Source organism: Aquarana catesbeiana, linkage group LG06 (genome assembly GCF_042186555.1).
Source record: "Aquarana catesbeiana isolate 2022-GZ linkage group LG06, ASM4218655v1, whole genome shotgun sequence".
Classification (NCBI taxonomy): Eukaryota; Metazoa; Chordata; class Amphibia; order Anura; family Ranidae; genus Aquarana; species Aquarana catesbeiana.
This window is the reverse complement of record NC_133329.1, coordinates 283,134,577-283,154,944: the sequence shown is the minus strand read 5'-3', so window position 1 is coordinate 283,154,944 and position 20,368 is coordinate 283,134,577. Positions and strand designations below refer to the sequence as shown.

Here is a 20,368-nt window from a genome sequence, read left to right as displayed (position 1 = left end):
CAACTTGGTGCAGATTTGTTCAGTTCCACAGATGCTTGAAGATGTATGAAATGGTTTCTTACCTGAATGAAGCAACCATCTGGTTATACGAGAAATACTGGTGGTAGCTGTGGTGTATAGAGTGTCCACAAGGTTCAGCATTGGCTCTGCGAGTATACTGGTTACCGTAAAATCGGAGCTCCAAATACTTTGCAAATGACATAGACCAGGATTCATTGGATAAAGGCACAACTGGTGTTACCTAAGAAACAGGCATATGACCAAATTAGGCCAGAACTTGTGGGCAAATCAAATCCACATGCAGACATTGTACAGTAAAGTAATTATGCTAAGCACCTGCCCTGGTAGCTGCCATTGTATAGCTTGCGCACTGCAAACAAATTATTGTGCAGTCACATCACTACAGGCTAAATAAGTTTCTATTTACGGCCCAGAACTAATACAGCCTGTGAGTTAGAGAATACTGTAAATGAAAAAGGTGATATGGTAGTATTGGAACCTAGATTGAAATCAACTACCACAGGCTTGCATGGAATTGGGTGTGTAGATATGCATTTAGGGTAAATTATTTAGAAACCAGGTCAAGGAATGAAAGTGCGATGCCACACCCCAAAACATCAAAGTGAATCCAAATTGGAATAAAACATTCCCAGTAAAATTGGGACCTTTAAGACTTCGTACTTAGGGCACTAGCACAATCAAATTTTAAACAAATATAGATTTTATTGCAACAGCCATGAATCTAAAAAAAACCTACATCTATTGACCAAGGATATTAGTACAGTTTAAACAACACACTATTAAAACCAAGTAAAGGGTCATGCATTAAGAACTGGACATGCCACTCTTATTACTAAAACTTCCACACAAACACTTTTGATTGAGGATGAGTGCCACTTCCCAAGATAAGGGTCTTGTTTATGATATAGATATAGATAATAAAACAGTCCAATAAATACTGTGTATACAATGCTTTTGGGGGTGGCAAAATGCATCCCATTTATCAGGGCTTGTAAAAGTAGATGGTGGTAGAGGTTGGTCTCTAGTGGTAAAGAGGAGAAATATCAGTGTAAATAAGGAATCTCCTCAGGAGCTGCTTGCAGGTTTGATTCAGAGAATATCAGCCTACTTTAAAAAAGGTACATGCACCTAGTGGCAACGAATCACGAAAAGAACATTTAATGTATATTCAGTCAAAGCATAAAGTTTTGATGTGCGTCCTCTTTTTTTGGGCTTTTTTAAATTAAGAGTCAGTCAAATCCTAGATAAGCAAGGAACAGTAAAGGAAAAACATTAGGTAGCAATGCAAAGCAAGAAGCACAACAAAACATGTTATGAGCAAATATGGTACTTTGATTGTGAGTTCTATCAAGGTCAGGGACAAATGCGACGGGTTCTATGCACCCTCTAAAAAGCCAGAGTAATGTCAGCCTTATATAAATACTAAAAATAAATGCCATTATGCTGATAAGACTACTATCAGCAATGCCATTAAAGCAATGGATGTCACAATCACCTCAAAACAGAAAACAAAAAAGTGGTGTGTGTGCGCGTCTGTCCATTAAGAAGCAAACATCTTAGTGGTTCTGAACAGACTACCGTTTCCATAAGGTTTTCAAGAGAAACATATTAGGAGAGAGAAAGTAGCACAAGAGATAAAGCTTATGGAGACAAAGATCTGCTCTGGAGTAATGCCACAAGGGAGGGCTCTAGCTAAGGCAGTGGTAGCATCTGAGGCAACTGTGAAGCAGAGAATTGGAAATATTATATTTTTGAACCAGTCTTGAAAAAAGTAGAATTGCCCATGATGGGCGCTTGTTCAACCTGCAAGGTTTCACCACCTCTAATTTGGGGGCATAGGTTCAAAGTTATGAGTTATTATACAGGATTCATAAAGCACCAACAGTTTGCGCCGTACTATACAACATAAGGGCAGACAGTACAGTTACAATACAATTCAATACATCAGGAATCAGAGGGCCCTGATCATTAGAGCTTACAATCATCATGATGAGCATATTTAATTTGGGAGATAAATCTCAGGGTTTAGGGATGTCATAGATACCTGCTGACAAATCTTACACCATGAATAAGTGAGAATGGTGTGTTGGTAACCAGGCACAGGGGAATCCAGTTCTTTAAGTACGATCTGTACACAACCATTTCCATGGACAAAGCGCCTTACGTGGTGCACCATGGGGGTATCACAGAACATGCTGGGACACTGATAGGATGGCCTGCAAGAACAATTGTCACAGAAAGAAAGGAATTAGAACTCACTTTTTCGATCACAAGGTTGGCAAAATGACCTATCAAAAAGCCTGATTATAGGATTTTTCTTTCACCAACTGAATTTATGGCAGCCTACCAGCTATTACAGAACTTAAATGTAAAGTGCAACTGTGCTCAAATAATGGACAACAAAGTATTTACATATTCATTACAAGCAGTAAAAGAGCTTTGAAAACAATCCATACTTGACCTCTCTAGCTGCTTGTACTGTGAAGGAATTCAGTTTCAAAAATCCCAACAAAGACTATGAAGTCCTTTCAGACAATTCCTAACTGCTTTGAAATCTTCTATTTACATTGTCTTTATGCAAATGGCCTGACAGGCCCATAATTCATGCACAGCCTGCATAATCACTCTCCCAGGACTCACAGTTGCCGTGTATGGCTGCGCATTGAAATGAGTTAGAAGATGCGGCTATACATGGTTATGCACCAAGGATGCCTAAAGAACCTGCATGCCCATATGCTTACAAAGTACACGGTTTGCGTGGCATACATCTGTGTGCGTGTCGGTACTTTATACAACTCCTGGTGCATGACTGCATACAGCTGCATCTTCAAATTAATCAAAATAAATGGCTGTATATGGCGGCTACAAGTCCCAGGAGAGCCATTACGCAGGGTCTGCATGCTGTATGACCTCTGTATGGCCTACTGCGTGAAGCTTTTTGACAGCCTGCCAAAATTCTGGTGAAGTAATAGGAAAAGAGCTAAGCTTTCAGTGCCTTTGTTGAAAGCACTTTTGCTACCACCCCTTATGCAGGTAAAGCCTACCTTCCCTTCCGAAATTGCTATATTCAGCTAAATCTCACTCCAATACCAGCAGCATTGTTTACATTCCTCCAACAGCTTCTTGATGAAATGTCCATACGTGGGCAGTTTGGCCACAAAGACTTCTATGGGGCTGGTACAAAGATCTTCTCTTAAGGAAGTCCAAGTATAGCACTTTGGAGAGGCAGGCTGGGCTACACCTGCTTGGAGGGGGGCAAAACAGAATGAAAACTTTTTAGTAAAGATTCCCTATCCTTTCACCTACAGAGGTCAAAGATAGCTTGTTTAAAAGTGCCTCTACTGCTTATTCAGAATAAGTAAATACTTTGTGCTCAGACTATGCACACTAAACTGAACTCCAGGTCTAAGGAAATAAAAAAAGGGTTTTTACTTACCTGATCCTCCATTCCTGCAGGCTCCCCCAGATTGCTAGACTGGTCTTGGTAGCATCTTCTCCCCTGCACCCCAGCGGTTTAAGGTCCTTCACACCATCAAGACTGATACAGAGTCCATAGCCCTGCACTGGACATGAGGATGCCAAGGGACAGTCCACCGCCAGAGCATGGGGAAACACCATCTGCTAAGTGAGTGGAGGTTAGGCAAGTAAAATGCTTCTTTAAAATACAGAGGAAAGTGCTGCGCTATCTTAATCTTGGCATGTGATAACCACAATAAATTTATTTCCATGTGTACTGCCACAAATCACTGTAAATTATATACTTAAAATTATATACTTAAAAATGTATCTTAAATATTACAAATATATCCAATACATATAAAAAAAAAAAAAAAAAAAAAAAAAAAACAGCCCGGAGGCCAACAACAGCCGGAGTAAGGTGACCCGGGATCAGCTCTCGGCATCCATCGGTCGGGGTTCCTGTGCGGAGAGGCAAATGAGGACGGAGAGACGAACGGATGACTGTCACAGTGACACCGAGTGATATAGATCCAGCATTTTCAGATGACCTATAGGTTTTTGGGAGACCGAATTCCCTGGGCTTGGTGAGACCAACATATTGGTCTGTTCAGTTGAGTGACACCGAGTAATATAGATCCAGCATTTTCAGATGACCTATAGGTTTTTGGGAGACCGAATTCCCTGGGCTTGGCGAGACCAACATATTGGTCTGTTCAGTCAGTGAGGAAATTATATACTCACTTCGGGTGCTCTGCTTCTTTGGATGAGGGATCCTTATGTCACCATTTGCTCTGTTGCATTATTCACTGATTCACTTTTCAAGACTACAGTATTGGGACTCAATCAGTGCTCACATTGGACTTTGCCTCAGGTTTTCCTATTTATACTATTTTCACATATGATTGAGATTATATTTAATATAATTTTGGATCTAGAGTTACATTTGGTTTGTTTTCACCTATGGTTGAGACTATTTATAACCCAACGTCCATTTCACATGGTAAATTTTACATGTACACTTTTATGTATGTTTTATTATTTATGTTTTGAGTGTCTTTACTCAATTTATTTATTTATTAATGACACCTATACACCATTTCTTATACACCCGTATACCGGAATATAAAAATAGTTCCAGAATCGGTACTTCACATTAGTTTTCATTTATTAGAATGCTTTCACCTTTTCAGGTTGTCAATATTCTTGTTTGGTGATTTCTCTTTGGGTAATAATTATTTTGCGATATTAGCGCTGCACCTCCTTTTTTTGTTTTATGGTTTTGGGTTTTGTATTGTAGACTCTTGGTGCTGGCAGCTCTCCTTACTTGATTTCTTTCAAGTTGAATATACTTATTTTTAGCGCAGCGCTTGGCCCTGTGGCCTCCTTTTTCTCAGTACATAAAGTCCCCTAGTGACAAAGTGACTCTGTGCAACAATATAATGCAATGTGTAAACTCATATCATCATATATAATAACAAAATCCTTATTTGAGTACCAAAATACTATACAAAAAAGTGTTGCGGTGCACTGAAGTGCTACGTGCAAAGATCTATATTGAAAAATTCATGTGAAGACATGCATTGATAAAAATAAAGTCCATTCCAAATAATCAGATCCAAAAAAAATAAATAAAATTGGATTTTTATATGTCATACTTACCTGCAGAATAGTTTTCTTTGAGTACATCGTGGTACACAGAGTCAGGCTAATATTCATTACCTGCTAGGTTAAAGACCAAAATGTCTTTAGACAGGAAGTGATCCCCTATATAACCCCTCCCATACAGGAAGTACTTAGTTTTGTAGCAAGCACCAAATCCTCAAAAAAGAGGGGAGGGATCTCTGTGTCCCATGATGTACTCAAACAAAAAGTATTTTACAGGTAAGTAGGACGTAAAAATCCTATTTTCTTTTTCCTACATCATGGGACACAGAGTCAGGCTAATAGTCCCAGAGCAATAGCCTTGAGGGGAGGGAGACACCCAGCCAAACAATAGCCATCAGAACTTACATGGCAGCCCGCAGTACAATGCAGGCTGAAAGCCGAATCCTCAGCTGCTCGAACATCCACTTGATAAGATTTTGTGAACGTATGCACTGAGGACCAGGTAGCAGCCTTACAAATCTGAGCCACAGATAACTGATTTCGAAAAGCCCAGGAGGTTCCCACACTCCTGGTAGAATGAACTCTCACCCTAAAGGGAGGAGCTTTATGTTTCAGACAGTAGGCCTGAATGACCAACTGACAGACCCAATTGGCAATGGAAGCTTTGGAAGCTGCCTGCCCCTTCTTGGGTCCCTTGGTAAAACAAAAAATAAAAGTCTGATCCCTGGATCTCGGCAGATCTAGACAAATAAACCTTGACTGCCTGGACAACGTCCAAAGAATGCAGTCGTTTCTCTTCCGCCGAACAAGGCTGAGAGAAAAAAAGCAGCAAAATAATATCCTGATTTAAATGAAAGGCCGGCACCACTTTTTTGGTTACACGACTCTGTCACGGTGAAGGGTCAAGTACGGTTCCCTGCATGAAAGGGCCGACAACTCCGACACCCTTCTAGCGAGGTGATAGCCATCAGGAAGGCTAGCTTGCGTGACAGCAAGTCTAATTGAATTTCCTTAATAGGTTCAAATGGTTGTTTCTGTAACACAGACAGCACAAAGTGGGGGAAGCAAGCACGTTGCCCCTTGCATAAAGGTTCAAATCAGTAAATGGGAGGCTAAAGGCCTTTGGAAGATTACTGATAGGGCTGAAACTTGACCTCTGATTGTACTCAAAGCCAATTTGATTTCCACAGCTGACTGTGGAAAAGAGAGTTCTCCCAGTCACTTATTTCCGAGGAAGCCATTTTTTGGCTTCACACCAAGCAATAGAAGTCTTCCAGACCTTATGATAAATCTTCCTAGTGACAGCTTTTCTAGCATTCACTAGAGTAGACACCACTGGTCCTGAGATGCCACGGTCCTTTAACACTTTGACTTCAATAGGCATGCCGTCAAATTTAGAGACTGTAAATTGGGGTGGAATATAGGACCTGGAGACAGTAGATCGGGGCGACATGGAAGCATCCATGGTCCATCTAATGTCAGTCTCACAATCTCTGGGAACCAGGGCCTTCTGGGCCAGGCTGGTGCCACCAGAATGACTGCAACTCCCTCTCTCCAAATCCTGCGCAACAAATGTGGAAGGAGAGGGATCGGAGGGAAAGCATAAACCAGGGAGTACTGGCTCCATGGAACCATCAGAGCATCTGCTCCAATTGCCAGAGGATCTCTTGTTCGAGACACAAACTGCTGTAGCTTGTTGTTAAACCTGGATGCCAGTAGGTTGACCTCTGGCCATCCCCAATGTTCGCAAATTTCCTGGAACACCTCTGGGCAGATCCGCTGGTAGCTGAGATAATCTGCCTTCCAGTTCTCTACTCCCGAGATATGGACTGCCGTTATAATTGGCACATGTCCCTCTGCCCAGGCTAGTATGTAGCTCACCTCCTTCAGAGCTGAACAACTCCTGGTACCACCTTGGTGGTTTATATAGGCAATGCCATGGCATTGTTGGACTGAAACTGATGGGGCAGTCCTGAAGCGCCACCATCCAGGACCGTAGAGCCAGACGTACTGCCCATAATTCTAGGACGTTGATGGGCAAGGTCTGCTCTGTCCCTGACCATTTCCCCTGAGCTGTGAGCCAGTCTATGGTCGCTCACCAGCCTGAGACACTGGCATGTCTAGTCAGTACTCACCAAGTTACCGGGAGAAAGGATTCCCCCCCCCCATTTTCCCCCCCGCAGGTTCTGATCCTGCAACAACCAGTTTAGGCTTAAGCATGCCTGAGGAGATAAACACATTGGATAATCCAGGGCCTTTCTTCCTCTGTTTCAAGCCAACAAAATGTCTTGTTGTAAGGGCCTGGAATGGAACTGGTCATAGGGCACTGCCTCGAAGGAGGATACCATCCTCCCTAGAAGATTCATACAGAGCCGAATGGAGGGTTGTCTGATGCCCCTTATCTGAAGCACCTGATATTTCAGGGCACAGATCCTTTACGGGTGGCAAGAATACTCTTGCCGTGCTTATGATCAGACATAAATACTTTATACTTTGAGCTGGTCTCAAGGCTGACTTTGGTATTTATAATCCAGCCTAAGCTTTTCAAATACTGCACTGTGTATATTATGATCTGTTCTAGAGCCTGTACTGAGTAATCTTTGAGCAGGAGGTCATCCAGATACCCGAGCACCAGGATCCCTTGGGCCCTTAAAAGACCCAGTACTGGTGCTAGGACCTTTGTGAACACCCAGGGAGCTGTAGCAAGCCCAAAGGGTTGAGCCACAAACTGAAAAGGACGTTCCTCTACTGCAAATTGTAGGAACCTTTGATGAGGCTGAAAGATAGGTACGTGTAAATACGTGTCCTTTATATCAATGGAGGCTAGAAAGTCTCCCCTCTGGAGTGAGGTTACTACTGAGCAGACAGACTCCATCTGAAAGGACTATCAATAGATGCTTGTTCAGGGACCTTAGGTCCAAAATGGGCCTTATGTCCCCGTTTGGTTTCTGAACCGTAAACAAGTTTGAGTAAAAACCCTGTGCCCCTTTCAGATACAGGAACCTCTACAATGACTCCTTGATGCACTAGATAATGTAGTGCCTCAAGCAACAAGTTTATTTTTGGAGGATCCGAGGGAACGCTGGATCTTAGAAACCTCTGAGGGGGAACCCCCCGCAACTCCAGCTTGTAACCGCAAGATATAATTGAGGTGACCCACTCGTCCTGAAATGTTGTTTTCGGCAAAGTGCAGCAGCCTTCCCCCCACACGATGGAGTAGGGGCATCCCCTCAAAAGGAGGGCTTGGTGCTGGGTTTAGAAGAATTTTGAACCCGGGGCCTTTTCTGGCCCTTGCCTTGCTGCTTGCCCCTGGCCCTATCGCCCTGTTGGCGGGGGAACCATCCTGACATTTGAGGAAGCAGTCCGTGGGTTTTTAAAACAAGGGACATCTGGTGCTTTTCTTCACAGGAAGTAGATAACTTTTCCCTCCAAAAATCTTTTGGATACATTTGTCCAAGTGATCACCAAATAAACATTCCCCATGAAACAGGAAACCTGCCAATAACTTTTTACAAGGAAGCTTGGCTGACCAGTTCTTAAGCCATAAAAGTCTGCGCATATGTACAGACAAGAGATCCAGACAAGAAACCTGCTGTATTGAATCCTTTAAAGCATCAACAGCAAAACACAGCGCTCAAGGAATATCTGTCTTACTTTCAGGCAGATCATCCTCCTGGTTAGGCCTATCAGGCCGCTCAACCTGATCCTCTACAGACTGGCAAATACCAATTGCTGCAACAGCTGGCTGAATAGCTGAACTGGCCAAAAGAAAAGGAAGCCTTTAATAATAACTCCAAATTTCTTGTCAACAGGGTCTTTCAAGCCCTGCGCGTTATCTACCGGATAAGACAAGTTCTTGTTTAAGGAAGAGAATGCTGCATCTACGGCTGGCATGCTCCATTTTTTTAAAAAAAATTTTCATCCATGGGATATAAAACCTCTTAGGAGGAACAAAAGTCCTGTCAGGATGTTCTCAATGTACACCACCTGTTCTAAGGTGTAGAGGGAAAGTCTTTGTGACCTGAAAAGGCCTCAGAGATCCCAAAGAGGACCAGGGGCGCTCTGTAACCTCTGCAAGAGGCAACTTAAAGGCAGAACCAACCATTTCGGTCAGAGTCCGGATCCTGTGCTCTAACCCGGCTAGGGCTGAGGACAGTTTATTCTTCGTGATAAAGGGTGAAGCAGCAGTGTTGACTGTAGATACCAGATAGGCGCAGAGGTTCAGATTGCCTGGAAGCTTCTGGTCCTTCAGTAGATACAACACTAGGGATACGATTAGGATCATCAGGAACTACTGATGACATAGGTGTGCCCTTCCCTGTGGTGTTAGTCCCATGCCTCTTTTTGGAAGACATTTAATAGCCACAAAGAGTACTTTGGTGTAGTAATAAAACACCTCAGAAGGGAGATCCTTTAATAGGGCTCACCAAGCTCCTATGCAACAATCCTGCTAAACACCTTTAGCCTGCCAAACAACACCTGGTGACTCACGTGACTCGGGTAAGGAAAAATGAACCACTGCAAGTATCTGTTCAGAGCCTGCTCTGTGTCCCACAGCTGCCTTCTGGAAGCACCACATTCCTGGCCTACACAGCTTAAATAAGCTGGGTGTGCGCCAGAACGTTCTGTGCACGTGCACGGTCCCAGCGAACGGACGTGACTGTATTCGCGTACAACAATAAAGGCTACGGCACGTGTGGTAAAGCCGCGTGTGCCATGGCCGTCAAACTGCTGAGCCCAGCGACATTCTTGTGAACACATGTGCGCCATGGCAAAGCAAGGCGAAATGGCAAAGCAAGGCGAAATGGCACACCTTCGTGCGCCATCATACAGGTAAAAAACAGCCAGACACAAGCAAAAAAGGTACACTTTGAAAACACCCACAGCTAGCCCAGAACTTCCCCGTATGGGCACCGCACACAGGTCTCCAGCTTTTAAATGCTTGACTGATTGTTACAATCAATGGGACACCCCACAATAAAATAAAAGGGGTTTCACTTACCCATCCAGGCGCAGGGCCACTTAGAAACTAAGGGCCCAATCTTCACCCTCCACAGCGGGTTCCTGTCACTTGGACCTTCAAGGACTGGGTACCCTTTTCATGTTTAGGGTCCACTCCCTTGGACCTGTACAGCACCCTGCAGGAAATGCCTTAGCGCTGTAGTGTCCAGGATTTCCACTCCGCAGGGTCCAGCACCCAGAGGCCACATTACAGGCAAAATCTCACAGAATCTTGAGTCTTCTTTGCGAGGCTCGGGTACCATTTATCTAAGCATTAAAAAGCCTGTGTCAAATGGATCCAATCGGTCAATCCCTCGATTCATTTTTGAACCATTTGTGGGATTAGAGACCTGGAGCTCAGAGAGCTCAAACAAACCCTGCCATCCACCTTGCAGACACTGGTAAAAAGCTATAGTACATACTGTATGGGAGGGGTTATATAGGGGATCAATTCCTGTCTGAAGACCTTTGGTCTACCAGTGTCCATTCACCTAATGATGAAGTATAACCCAGCAGGTAATGAATATTAGCCTGACTCTGTGTCCCTTGATGTATGAAAAAAATATTGGCGATAACAAGCGTGTTCTTGTATACACTCAGGTGCTTCCCCCTTCAGTGTATGCGATCACCTTAGAGCATGTGACCTTAAGCTTGGTCGAAACACGCATCTAAACCTCCTCTGGGTTCGGTGTCTGTACTGGGATCCTGGGCTGATTGCTGGTATGTTTTCCACATACAAGTATAACAGAGGAAACTAGTTAGTGTGATATTGTTTAAACCATTTTATTTATACAAAACACTAGGCCCTTTAATCGAGTACTCACATTTAGTGGTGCTTCCATGCACCACTCTTTACAGACCAAGCAAAAAATGCTGTGACCACTAAGCTGGTGTGTCCTTTCCGCTCTACTTTCTCCTGCACCGTCCTGTCCCCTCCCCTAGGGGAGTCACTATGTCACTACGGCACTTTATGTATTTGATATATTTGTAATATTTAAGATACATTCTTAAGTATATAATTTACACTGATTTGTGGAAGTACACACGGAAATAGAAATTTATTGTGGTTATCACATGTCAAGATTAAGATAGCACAGCACTTTTCTCTGTATTTTATTAGTTTGCACGGTCATATGGGACGTGATCAGTGCTAGCAGCTGTCTAGATTAAAAATCGGTATACATTTATGGTAGCTCGCAAGATTTTTCACTATTTAGAAGTAAAATGCTTCAGTCTGCTAGACTAAACAAGTAGTTGCTTATATGCAGTGGGGCTGCACCCACACTGCAAGAATTATTTCTACGGCAGTTGGCCTTTAAAGAATGCAGTTCAATTTCAATACTCAAAACTATGCCAATTTCTAAAACAGAGGTGCACTCTAGCCTACACGGCTGTATTATTTCTAATTAATTACTAGTTAAAAGTAAGCCAACTATAGGAAATACTACTTTGCATTTTTATTTCCAATATATGAGGTTATAGAAATTATGGAATAAATATCGTGTTTTTTACTGCACTCTTACAGTTTTTTGTTTTTGCAAAAAAGTATGCAAAAACAAAAAACTGGCAGGGTACAGAATTATTTAAGAGGTGGTGATAGGACTATACTAACATCTACAAGATATTTCCCTCTATTACCAGCACAAGACTATCCTTTTGTGGGAGTAAATTCACCAAAATGTGGAAGACAGGACAGTTTCTAAAAAGTAATTTCATTTTACTTTTGTAAACTCATATTCACAAAAACAAATAAGCTAGATTTAGCAAGCCGAGTATTTGGGCCCCATGCACAAAGGGCATTTGCCCAGCTCTACATAAATGAATAAAAACCAAGCGCTGATGTGGATAGATGTGTGATATAAATAAATTGTGCTTAAAAATATATATATACCAATATAGTTAGTGCTATGATAAAACCAGTAAATTAAAGCTGCTATCAATATAGGGTGATCAGATAACCAAACAAATAGTACTAAGTATAAAATTGATGCGCTTTAAATAAATAGTGCACAATATGCTGCTGCGACTAAGCTTAAATCAAGGAATAAAAAATGCGTACATGTGAATAAAATAGATAATTATGGTGCTAATACATGTGTTAAAATTGCCAAAATAAATCTTCAAATTGGTGATGTGACGGTGAATATAAATAAAATAATAATGACACTCTGAGTACAGTGTCCAGGCAGAGATAAATAGTGGGGGAAAGTAAAAATAATTAAACAGTTCCTTCCCTTAATCCAGATTGATTGACTCACTGGGTTAGATCGTTTGTATCAGGATATTTAGTTTTTCTTGCATCCCACTTTAGCCATAATACTGCTGGTGATTCGGCTCTCAGGATAAAGGTTTTATGCAAAGCAAGCAAAGAAAAAATAGATCATTGTGCAGTGAACTTACTAGATAGTACATAAGCAAAACAGGGACAAGAGATACACTCACAAACTCCCGGTCTATTAGAAGCATTCAAATATGCAGATTGCAGTCAGCCGCTGTGGACGAGGTTTCCCATAGAGAAACAGCTGCTGTTAACCTTCAGGTGTATTGCAGCACTGAACGTCCTAAGCTCCTCCCACGCGTTGCATCACTGACACGTGACTTTTCCAATGAAAAAGTCACGTGTCAGTGATGCAACGCGTGGGAGGAGCTTAGGACGTTCAGTGCTACAATACACCTGAAGGTTAACAGCAGCTGTTTCTCTATGGGAAACCTCGTCCACAGCGGCTGACTGCAATCTGCATATTTGAATGCTTCTAATAGACCGGGAGTTTATGAGTGTATCTCTTGTCCCTGTTTTGCTTATGTACTATCTAGTAAGTTCACTGCACAATGATCTATTTTTTCTTTGCTTGCTTTGCATAAAACCTTTATCCTGAGGGGGGGCGTGGTTTGCCTTGAGAGAAGATGGCTGCTTGATCCTCTGGCTCCCTCTCACCACAGCCCACAATTCGCTGTCAACGGGGTTCCCGGACGACATTCACCCCTCAATAATGGGAACATCTTCCCGCGGAACATCACACAGCAGATCACGATCCCCGAGAGACCTTGCCAACCGATCAAATCAAACAATCCCGGAGATCTTCCGGTCCCAGCGGACTACAATGGCGTCTCATCCACCCGCCGCAACCTCGCCTCTACCCCCTGCCGATATCATCCTAACTCCAACAGATCATAACCGCTCTCTACAGGAACCGTCTCCGCTCTCCCACCGACAACCGAGCCTCCTGGACCTGCAGGCAGTGGCGGCTGACATAAAAGACACTCTGTTCTCTGCGATCAATGACCTGCGTCATGAACTGCAGGCCATCACAGGCCGCATACAGCGTGTGGAAGACCAAACTGCCCGCCAACACTCCGCAGTGAAGACCATACACAATACAATAGACTTCCACACAATGCAATTAAGAGATCTTCAACGCCATGTTGAAGATCTCGATAACAGGGGCCGAAGACATAACCTGCGGGTAAGAGGTATACCCGAATCTGTTGATCAAGATCGAATTCTCCCCGTAGTGACAGGACTTTTTAACCACCTGCTAGACCGCCCAGAGCCCACACCAATCACTATGGAGCGCATACATAGAGCGCTTCGCCCAAAAGGAAGAGACACTGATCCTCCAAGGGACATTATCTGCCATGTGAACGATTTTTCTGTCAAGGAAGAACTACTACAAAAAGCCAGTGAAAAAACTACGCTGGAGTATGATGGCTACCCCATCCACATATATCAAGACCTCTCTGCTATCACGCTGCGTCACCGCAAGGATCTACGCCCTCTGCTGGAGGTCTTGAGAGCGAAAGGCATACGCTATCATTGGAAGTTCCCTTTCGGCCTCTCAGCCTCACACCAAGGCCGCACGGCTCTTCTCAGAGTCCCAGAAGAATTGGATGCTTTCTGCCGTACGCTAGATATACCGTACACCCCGTCCCCAACTGGTATGCGGAATTCGACTTACAACCGCCCAATCGAATCCCTCAGGCAGAAGAACCGATGGACGCGCTCAATTCCAGCTTCCGTAGGAGACGTTCACCCTCAGCCGCCAGAACCGACTTCTCTTCAAGCTCTCGTCTCCCACCATCCAGCCCCATGACGGCACCCCTGCCTCGCCGAGCCCGCTAAGAACCTTCACCCCTCCAGGAAAGAGACACTTACCGAATCTCCCACCCGTGCTGTGAGCCGATGCGAAGACCGATTACCCTGCTTTACCCAACGACAAATACCGGACCCTCGATTCACACGCTGATGACACCAACGGAGGAACAGATGAATCCTGACAACAGAATGAAACATTGCACCAAGACTTTTCCCTTCACCTGAACGACTGTCATCTATTCAACACTCTCAAGACCAGCTTTACCCCTCTGATCTCATCCGTCGGACGAAACACTGCTTTCTACCCACCGAAACCCATCTACAGAGACGTATGTAACACCAGCTCTACCTACATGAACTTTAGTGTACTATACCATGCCTCTTTTCACATAAAGGGTTAATATTCAATTAACACCATACACGCAGACATCTTACACTTAAGATATCCCGCTGATGGTACAGAGAATTACACGATCACTACTCCCCCCGACCAACTGCTCCCCCATTCCACCCTTTCAGATCTCATGACACCGCCGACACCTCGTCTTACAATACACCTATACTAACACCACATTCACATCCTACACAAACTGATAAGGTTAAACACAACATACCCTGCAGAGACACGCATCCCCTAGCTACACATTGCTTCCCGTTCCCACCTACAAATGGGAGGTTAACGGATCTAATACCTATCACACGAAACATATAGAAATCAACAATAGCCACAGCTAGAGTTAGAGATTTGAAAGTTTTATCATTTACACCTACTACTTTTTCCACTATACCCCCTGGGAGACACATTAACTGATGTTATACTATATTACACTCGTGTTACTACCAAACTGACAACAACCCTTGTAGATTAATAGAAAAGAAAGCATGTAGACATGCTTACCTTTATCCGCTACACTTGCCATCGTATTCTCTGTGATCAATTGTATGTATGGTTATAGATTGTATGTTCTCCCTATAACTGACACTCAACGTACAATCCCCTTTAATCAACATACATCAGACATATAAAGACAACACTGTAATCTCATTAATCAACCACTCTAATACTCTTCACAAACGGATGACAAATAAGCCACAGAAGCTACGTAGAATATGTTATATTCGGTTAAACTACTTTATGTTATTACACTTTGAATGTATTTTACTGGTTATAAACAATTGATATAACTGACTGCATACACATGATTTTCTTATGCGATATATCAGAATTGCATAAAAATCACAAACAAAATGGTCACCCATTGTCTCAACTTGGATCGATATAAACAACTGTTACATGCTACCTTATATACAAGTACCCCTCTCTCAACCCCACACACCAACTTGCTAGTTCACAGGTATCCCAAGCAGAGTCACACCCTATACGACCACCACCTTACTTAACGACCTAAAAACTTCTACCTGCTGCACTTACCACACCCGCTCTTTACATAGAAACCAACACATATATATGATTGCTCCATATACACTACACACACTAACACCCATTGCCACACATGTACCCCCAGTCCCATGACATATGGCTGCTGGTGAGATGGACCAATATGGTCAAATCTATTTCTCCCCTCTCTTTTTTTCTTAAAACTCCATATCTCTCACTTGACAAACCAACCCCCACACAGTGGTCAAAATATTTTACCTAACCCCTACACACCTTTGTATAAGATTACAACCACTGAATTTTACCGGTGAATACATAATTGTGACTTGGAACACCGTCTAGGTGCCCAGAACGCCACACAGTACCGGCCCTTATACCTGTCCCCTCTGTAAAACTTCCCTTACCTTACTACCCAGATCTTATCCCACCCCACACCCATCCTCCTGCCACAGCCCACACCACGCTGTAAGAAGACATAACAACTACCGTTAACATGTTACCGCAAACGATAACAAACGATAACAAACGATAAACCAGTTCTTAAGATAGTATCCCTTAATGTTCAGGGACTCAATACACCAGAAAAACGTTCCAAACTCCTCCTTACCATGCACAGAATGAAAGCTAACATCATATTTTTACAGGAAACACACTTCCGTTCCAATATTATTCCGAAATTATGCAATGCGCAGTACCCAACAGTGTTACATGCCACGAACCCTCTACACAAAACGAAAGGAGTCTCGATTCTCATTGCAAAAAACTGCCCCCTCCAGATCAAAGACTCGCTTCTAGACGCAGAAGGCAGATATCTTTTCTTAAAAGGTACTCTACATAACAAAACAATAACATTAGCGAACATATACGCACCAAACAAGAACCAAGTCCCTTTCTTTAGGTCTGTCACAAATGCTCTCACAATCTTCAAAGAAGGCACTCTTATATTAGGAGGCGACTTTAATGTCCCACTTAACCCCATCCAAGACACATCAACAGGAGCCTCAGCACTTTCCTATAAGGCCCTCAGAGAAATCAAATTCCTACTTGCAAGACTACTACTTCATGACACATGGCGTACGGTAAACCCAGATACAAAAGATTACACCTTCTATTCTCCTCCGCACGCCAGATATTCCAGATTAGACTACATTTTTCTATCACAATTTGACCTGCATCGGATACATCAAACTTCCATTGAACCCATGACCATCTCAGACCACCACCCTGTCTCTTTATCGCTCCAATTCCCCGAAACAACACCAAACTCGAGAATTTGGAGGTTGGACCCCTCTTTACTCACCGATCCCTCCGTCACGGTGGCCATAGATTCCACCTTACAAAACTTCTTTAAAGAAAATAACCCAGAAGACACATCCCCATTAACTAACTGGGAAGCACACAAGAGCGTAATTAGGGGCACTTTTCTTGCAGCAGCAGCAAAACGAAACAAAGAGAGAAGACAACAACACTCAGATCTGATAGACAAGATCCGCAAACTTGAAAGAGTACACAAACAATCACTAGCACACACCACTTTCAATGACCTACTACAAGCCAGAAAGGACCTTCTGGAACTGCTAGATAAACAAATACAACGCAAATATATCCTGTCCAAGAGAAAATTCTATGAATTCGGCAACAAAGCAAGCAAAATGCTAGCCAGGGCCCTACAAACATCTAAATCCAACACGACAATCCATCATGTCATAGACCCCGCAGGCAATAAACTAAACAAAACCCCAGATATTGCCCGACAATTTGTAAAATACTACAGTAAACTATATAACCTAGACAAGCCCACCCCCCCCCCCCCCCTGGCGACCCCACCCGTGCTCAACTGATATCCGAATTTTTAAAACAATACAGCCCAACCCCTATATCGGAATCCATAGCCCAGGAATTAAACACCCCACTTTCCCGTACTGAAGTTGAACTGGCTCTAAAACAGATGAAAACGGGCAAAAGCCCTGGCCCAGATGGCCTCACTGCAGGCTACTACAAAACATACGCAGAATTGCTTATACCCGCCTTTTTGCAAGCTTTCAATTCTTTCGCACAACCAGTCGAACCTCCGAGAGACCTCCTTTCAGCCCACATAGCTGTAATTCCCAAACCTGACAAAGATCATTCCTTAGTCACCAACTACAGACCTATTTCTCTTCTCAATGTTGACTTCAAATGGTTTGCAAAAACCTTAGCAAATCGAATCTTACCATTAATCCCCCAGCTAATTGGCCTTGATCAAGTAGGTTTTGTCCCTGGAAGAGAAGCGAGGGATAACACGCTCAAAGCGCTCAATATCCACCATTGGCTTACATCCACCAAAAATAAAGGATTTATGCTTTCCCTTGATGCGGAGAAGGCATTCGACAGGGTGGCATGGGACTACATGCAAGAAACACTTAAAACTATAGGACTTCCCCAAACGATGCTAAATTACATTTCAGCTTTGTACTCCAGTCCCACTGCAAAAGTTAAAGTTAACGGTCACCTGTCGGATGCCTTCTCCGTGTCAATTGGAACACGTCAGGGCTGCCCACTCTCCCCTTTAATCTTTATTCTTTCTCTCGAACCTCTTCTTCGTCGCCTTAATTCCAATCCAGATATCAAAGGAATACAAATTAAACACCGCACATATAAACTAGCAGCATTCGCGGATGACATCCTTCTATTCCTCACAGACCCACTTACCACGATCCCAAACCTGTTTAAAGATTTCCGAACCTTCAATACCCTCTCCAATCTCCAAATCAATTTCTCTAAATCCAATGCCCTGAACATCACCTTGCCCCCAGATATTTGTCAACAATGCCAACTCAATTTCCCATTCACCTGGAAGAAACTTGCACTCCCGTACTTAGGCATCCAGGTACCGAGCTCTCTAAACAATTTATACACCCTGAACTATGCCCCACTCCTCCAAAAAATACAAGCAGACTTAAAGAAATGGTCCTCCGTTTACTTCTCCTGGTTTGGTAGGGCAGCTATTGTTAAAATGAACACATTGCCCAAAATCCTATACCTCCTACAAACAATCCCGATCAAAATACTACCCAAATTCTTCACAATCTACCGAAAAGCCTGCACAACGTTTATATGGGGTAAGACGCGCCCACGATTGAGCTTCTCAAGACTGACCGAACCCAAACCACTAGGAGGCATAGGTACTCCAGACATACGCAAGTACCAACAGGCATGCCACCTGGCTAGAATTGTTGATTGGAAAGTACACTCCGAACATAAAGATTGGGTTCACTTAGAACAAGCATTCTCGACAGTGCCCATCCAAAACTCACCATGGATTAAATCCCACGCATCGCTCTCTGAATACTCCCAACATCCACTCATCAATCCTACACTGATTTCTTTCAGGAACGCCTGTAACAAACACAACATTTCTTCCGTAAACGGTCCGATGACACCTCTTAGACAAAACCCTGACTTCTCCCCGGGAATGCATGCCTCCTTCCTGACATCTATTTGGCCCCACCACAATGTCAGAGCAGAACATTTCTTTGAGGGAAATCACATCCTATCACAATCAGCTTTAGCCTCCAAACTAAAAATAGATTCCTTCCCTTTTTGGACGTACGTTCAAATACGTAATTTCCTCAACAAACCAAACCCCAAACCAAACTGGTCAAGAACCACAACTCCATTTGAAAACTTATGTCTAAGCAACTGCACCCAAAGGCACCTGATCTCACAAATATACACCCTCCTCTTCAATGAGCACAACACGACAACATATTGGACCAATAAACAATGGGAACGAGACCTTTCAATGCAACTAAGCTCTCAAGAATGGACTAACGTCCACACTTTAATCCACAAGGGTTCGATGAACGTGCAAGTCCAAGAATCTGCGTATAAACTATTCTCCAGATGGTATAGAACTCCACTACTATTGCACCGCTTTAATCCAACAATTCCCCAAACGTGTTGGAGATGTAACGCAGACACAGGTTCACTCATACATATTTGGTGGTCTTGCTCCAAAATCCAACCTTTCTGGAAAGAAGTGCACACCCTCATCACACGTATCACTACATACACTCTAGACTTCAACCCCGCAATGTTCCTTCTACATCATTCTTCCTCTCACATACCAGCTTACCATCAATCTCTGGCCATGCATTTGGTGAACTCTGCAAGAATGTGCATACCCCCTAAATGGCGCTCACCCGAACCACCTACCATGAAGGAGTGGTTCAATCGTATACATCATACACAAGTAATGGAAGACCTCATCCACCAATCCAATGATACTCAAACAAGGTTCACCAAAACATGGACCTCTTGGATACACTTTACTACAACGGATGTATACCAACAATACATAACATGAATACCTTCATTGGGCTGTGGCAGGAACTAGATACCTTCCGGTCCCTCTACCCCACTGTATTCCTAGACTTCACCCTCCATGCTTTCATATATCCCCCTCACCACGAACCTCTTGCTCCCCTCCTTCTTTCCTCTCCCCCCACTCCCCCAACCCAATACCACTCAATACTCTCCCGTAATCTTAACCTAGACTGTTAAATATCACACCACTCAATTGACTTACCATACCGAATTCCCCCACCTACATGCCTCGTAGGCCTCTTACATATCCCATCCCAACCCTAGCAGGTGCCCCGGCAACAGAAGTCATATCTATATACAATAGCGATAATGCTAGATTTACCCCGAACTAACCCGAATACAATACCCAATGAGATATAGTGATGTACTTATACTTTCATTCGTACAAATTACTACATCTGTTGCCAATAAGAACACATATT

General features: G+C 43.3%; 1 protein-coding gene across 3 annotated transcripts in view; it reads right to left on the bottom strand.

Annotated features, from left to right (window-relative positions):
- PIKFYVE (phosphoinositide kinase, FYVE-type zinc finger containing) overlaps nucleotides 1–20,368 on the bottom strand; it is a 455,233-nt gene that overhangs the window by 245,131 nt on the left and 189,734 nt on the right. For all 3 annotated transcript variants that reach the window (XM_073633422.1, XM_073633423.1, XM_073633424.1), the window contains 2 exons: nucleotides 2,066–2,237; nucleotides 63–241 (listed from right to left, as the gene is read on the bottom strand). In XM_073633422.1, coding sequence (XP_073489523.1) covers nucleotides 63–241; nucleotides 2,066–2,237 — 351 coding nt within the window. The remainder of the gene's footprint in view (nucleotides 1–62; nucleotides 242–2,065; nucleotides 2,238–20,368) is intronic.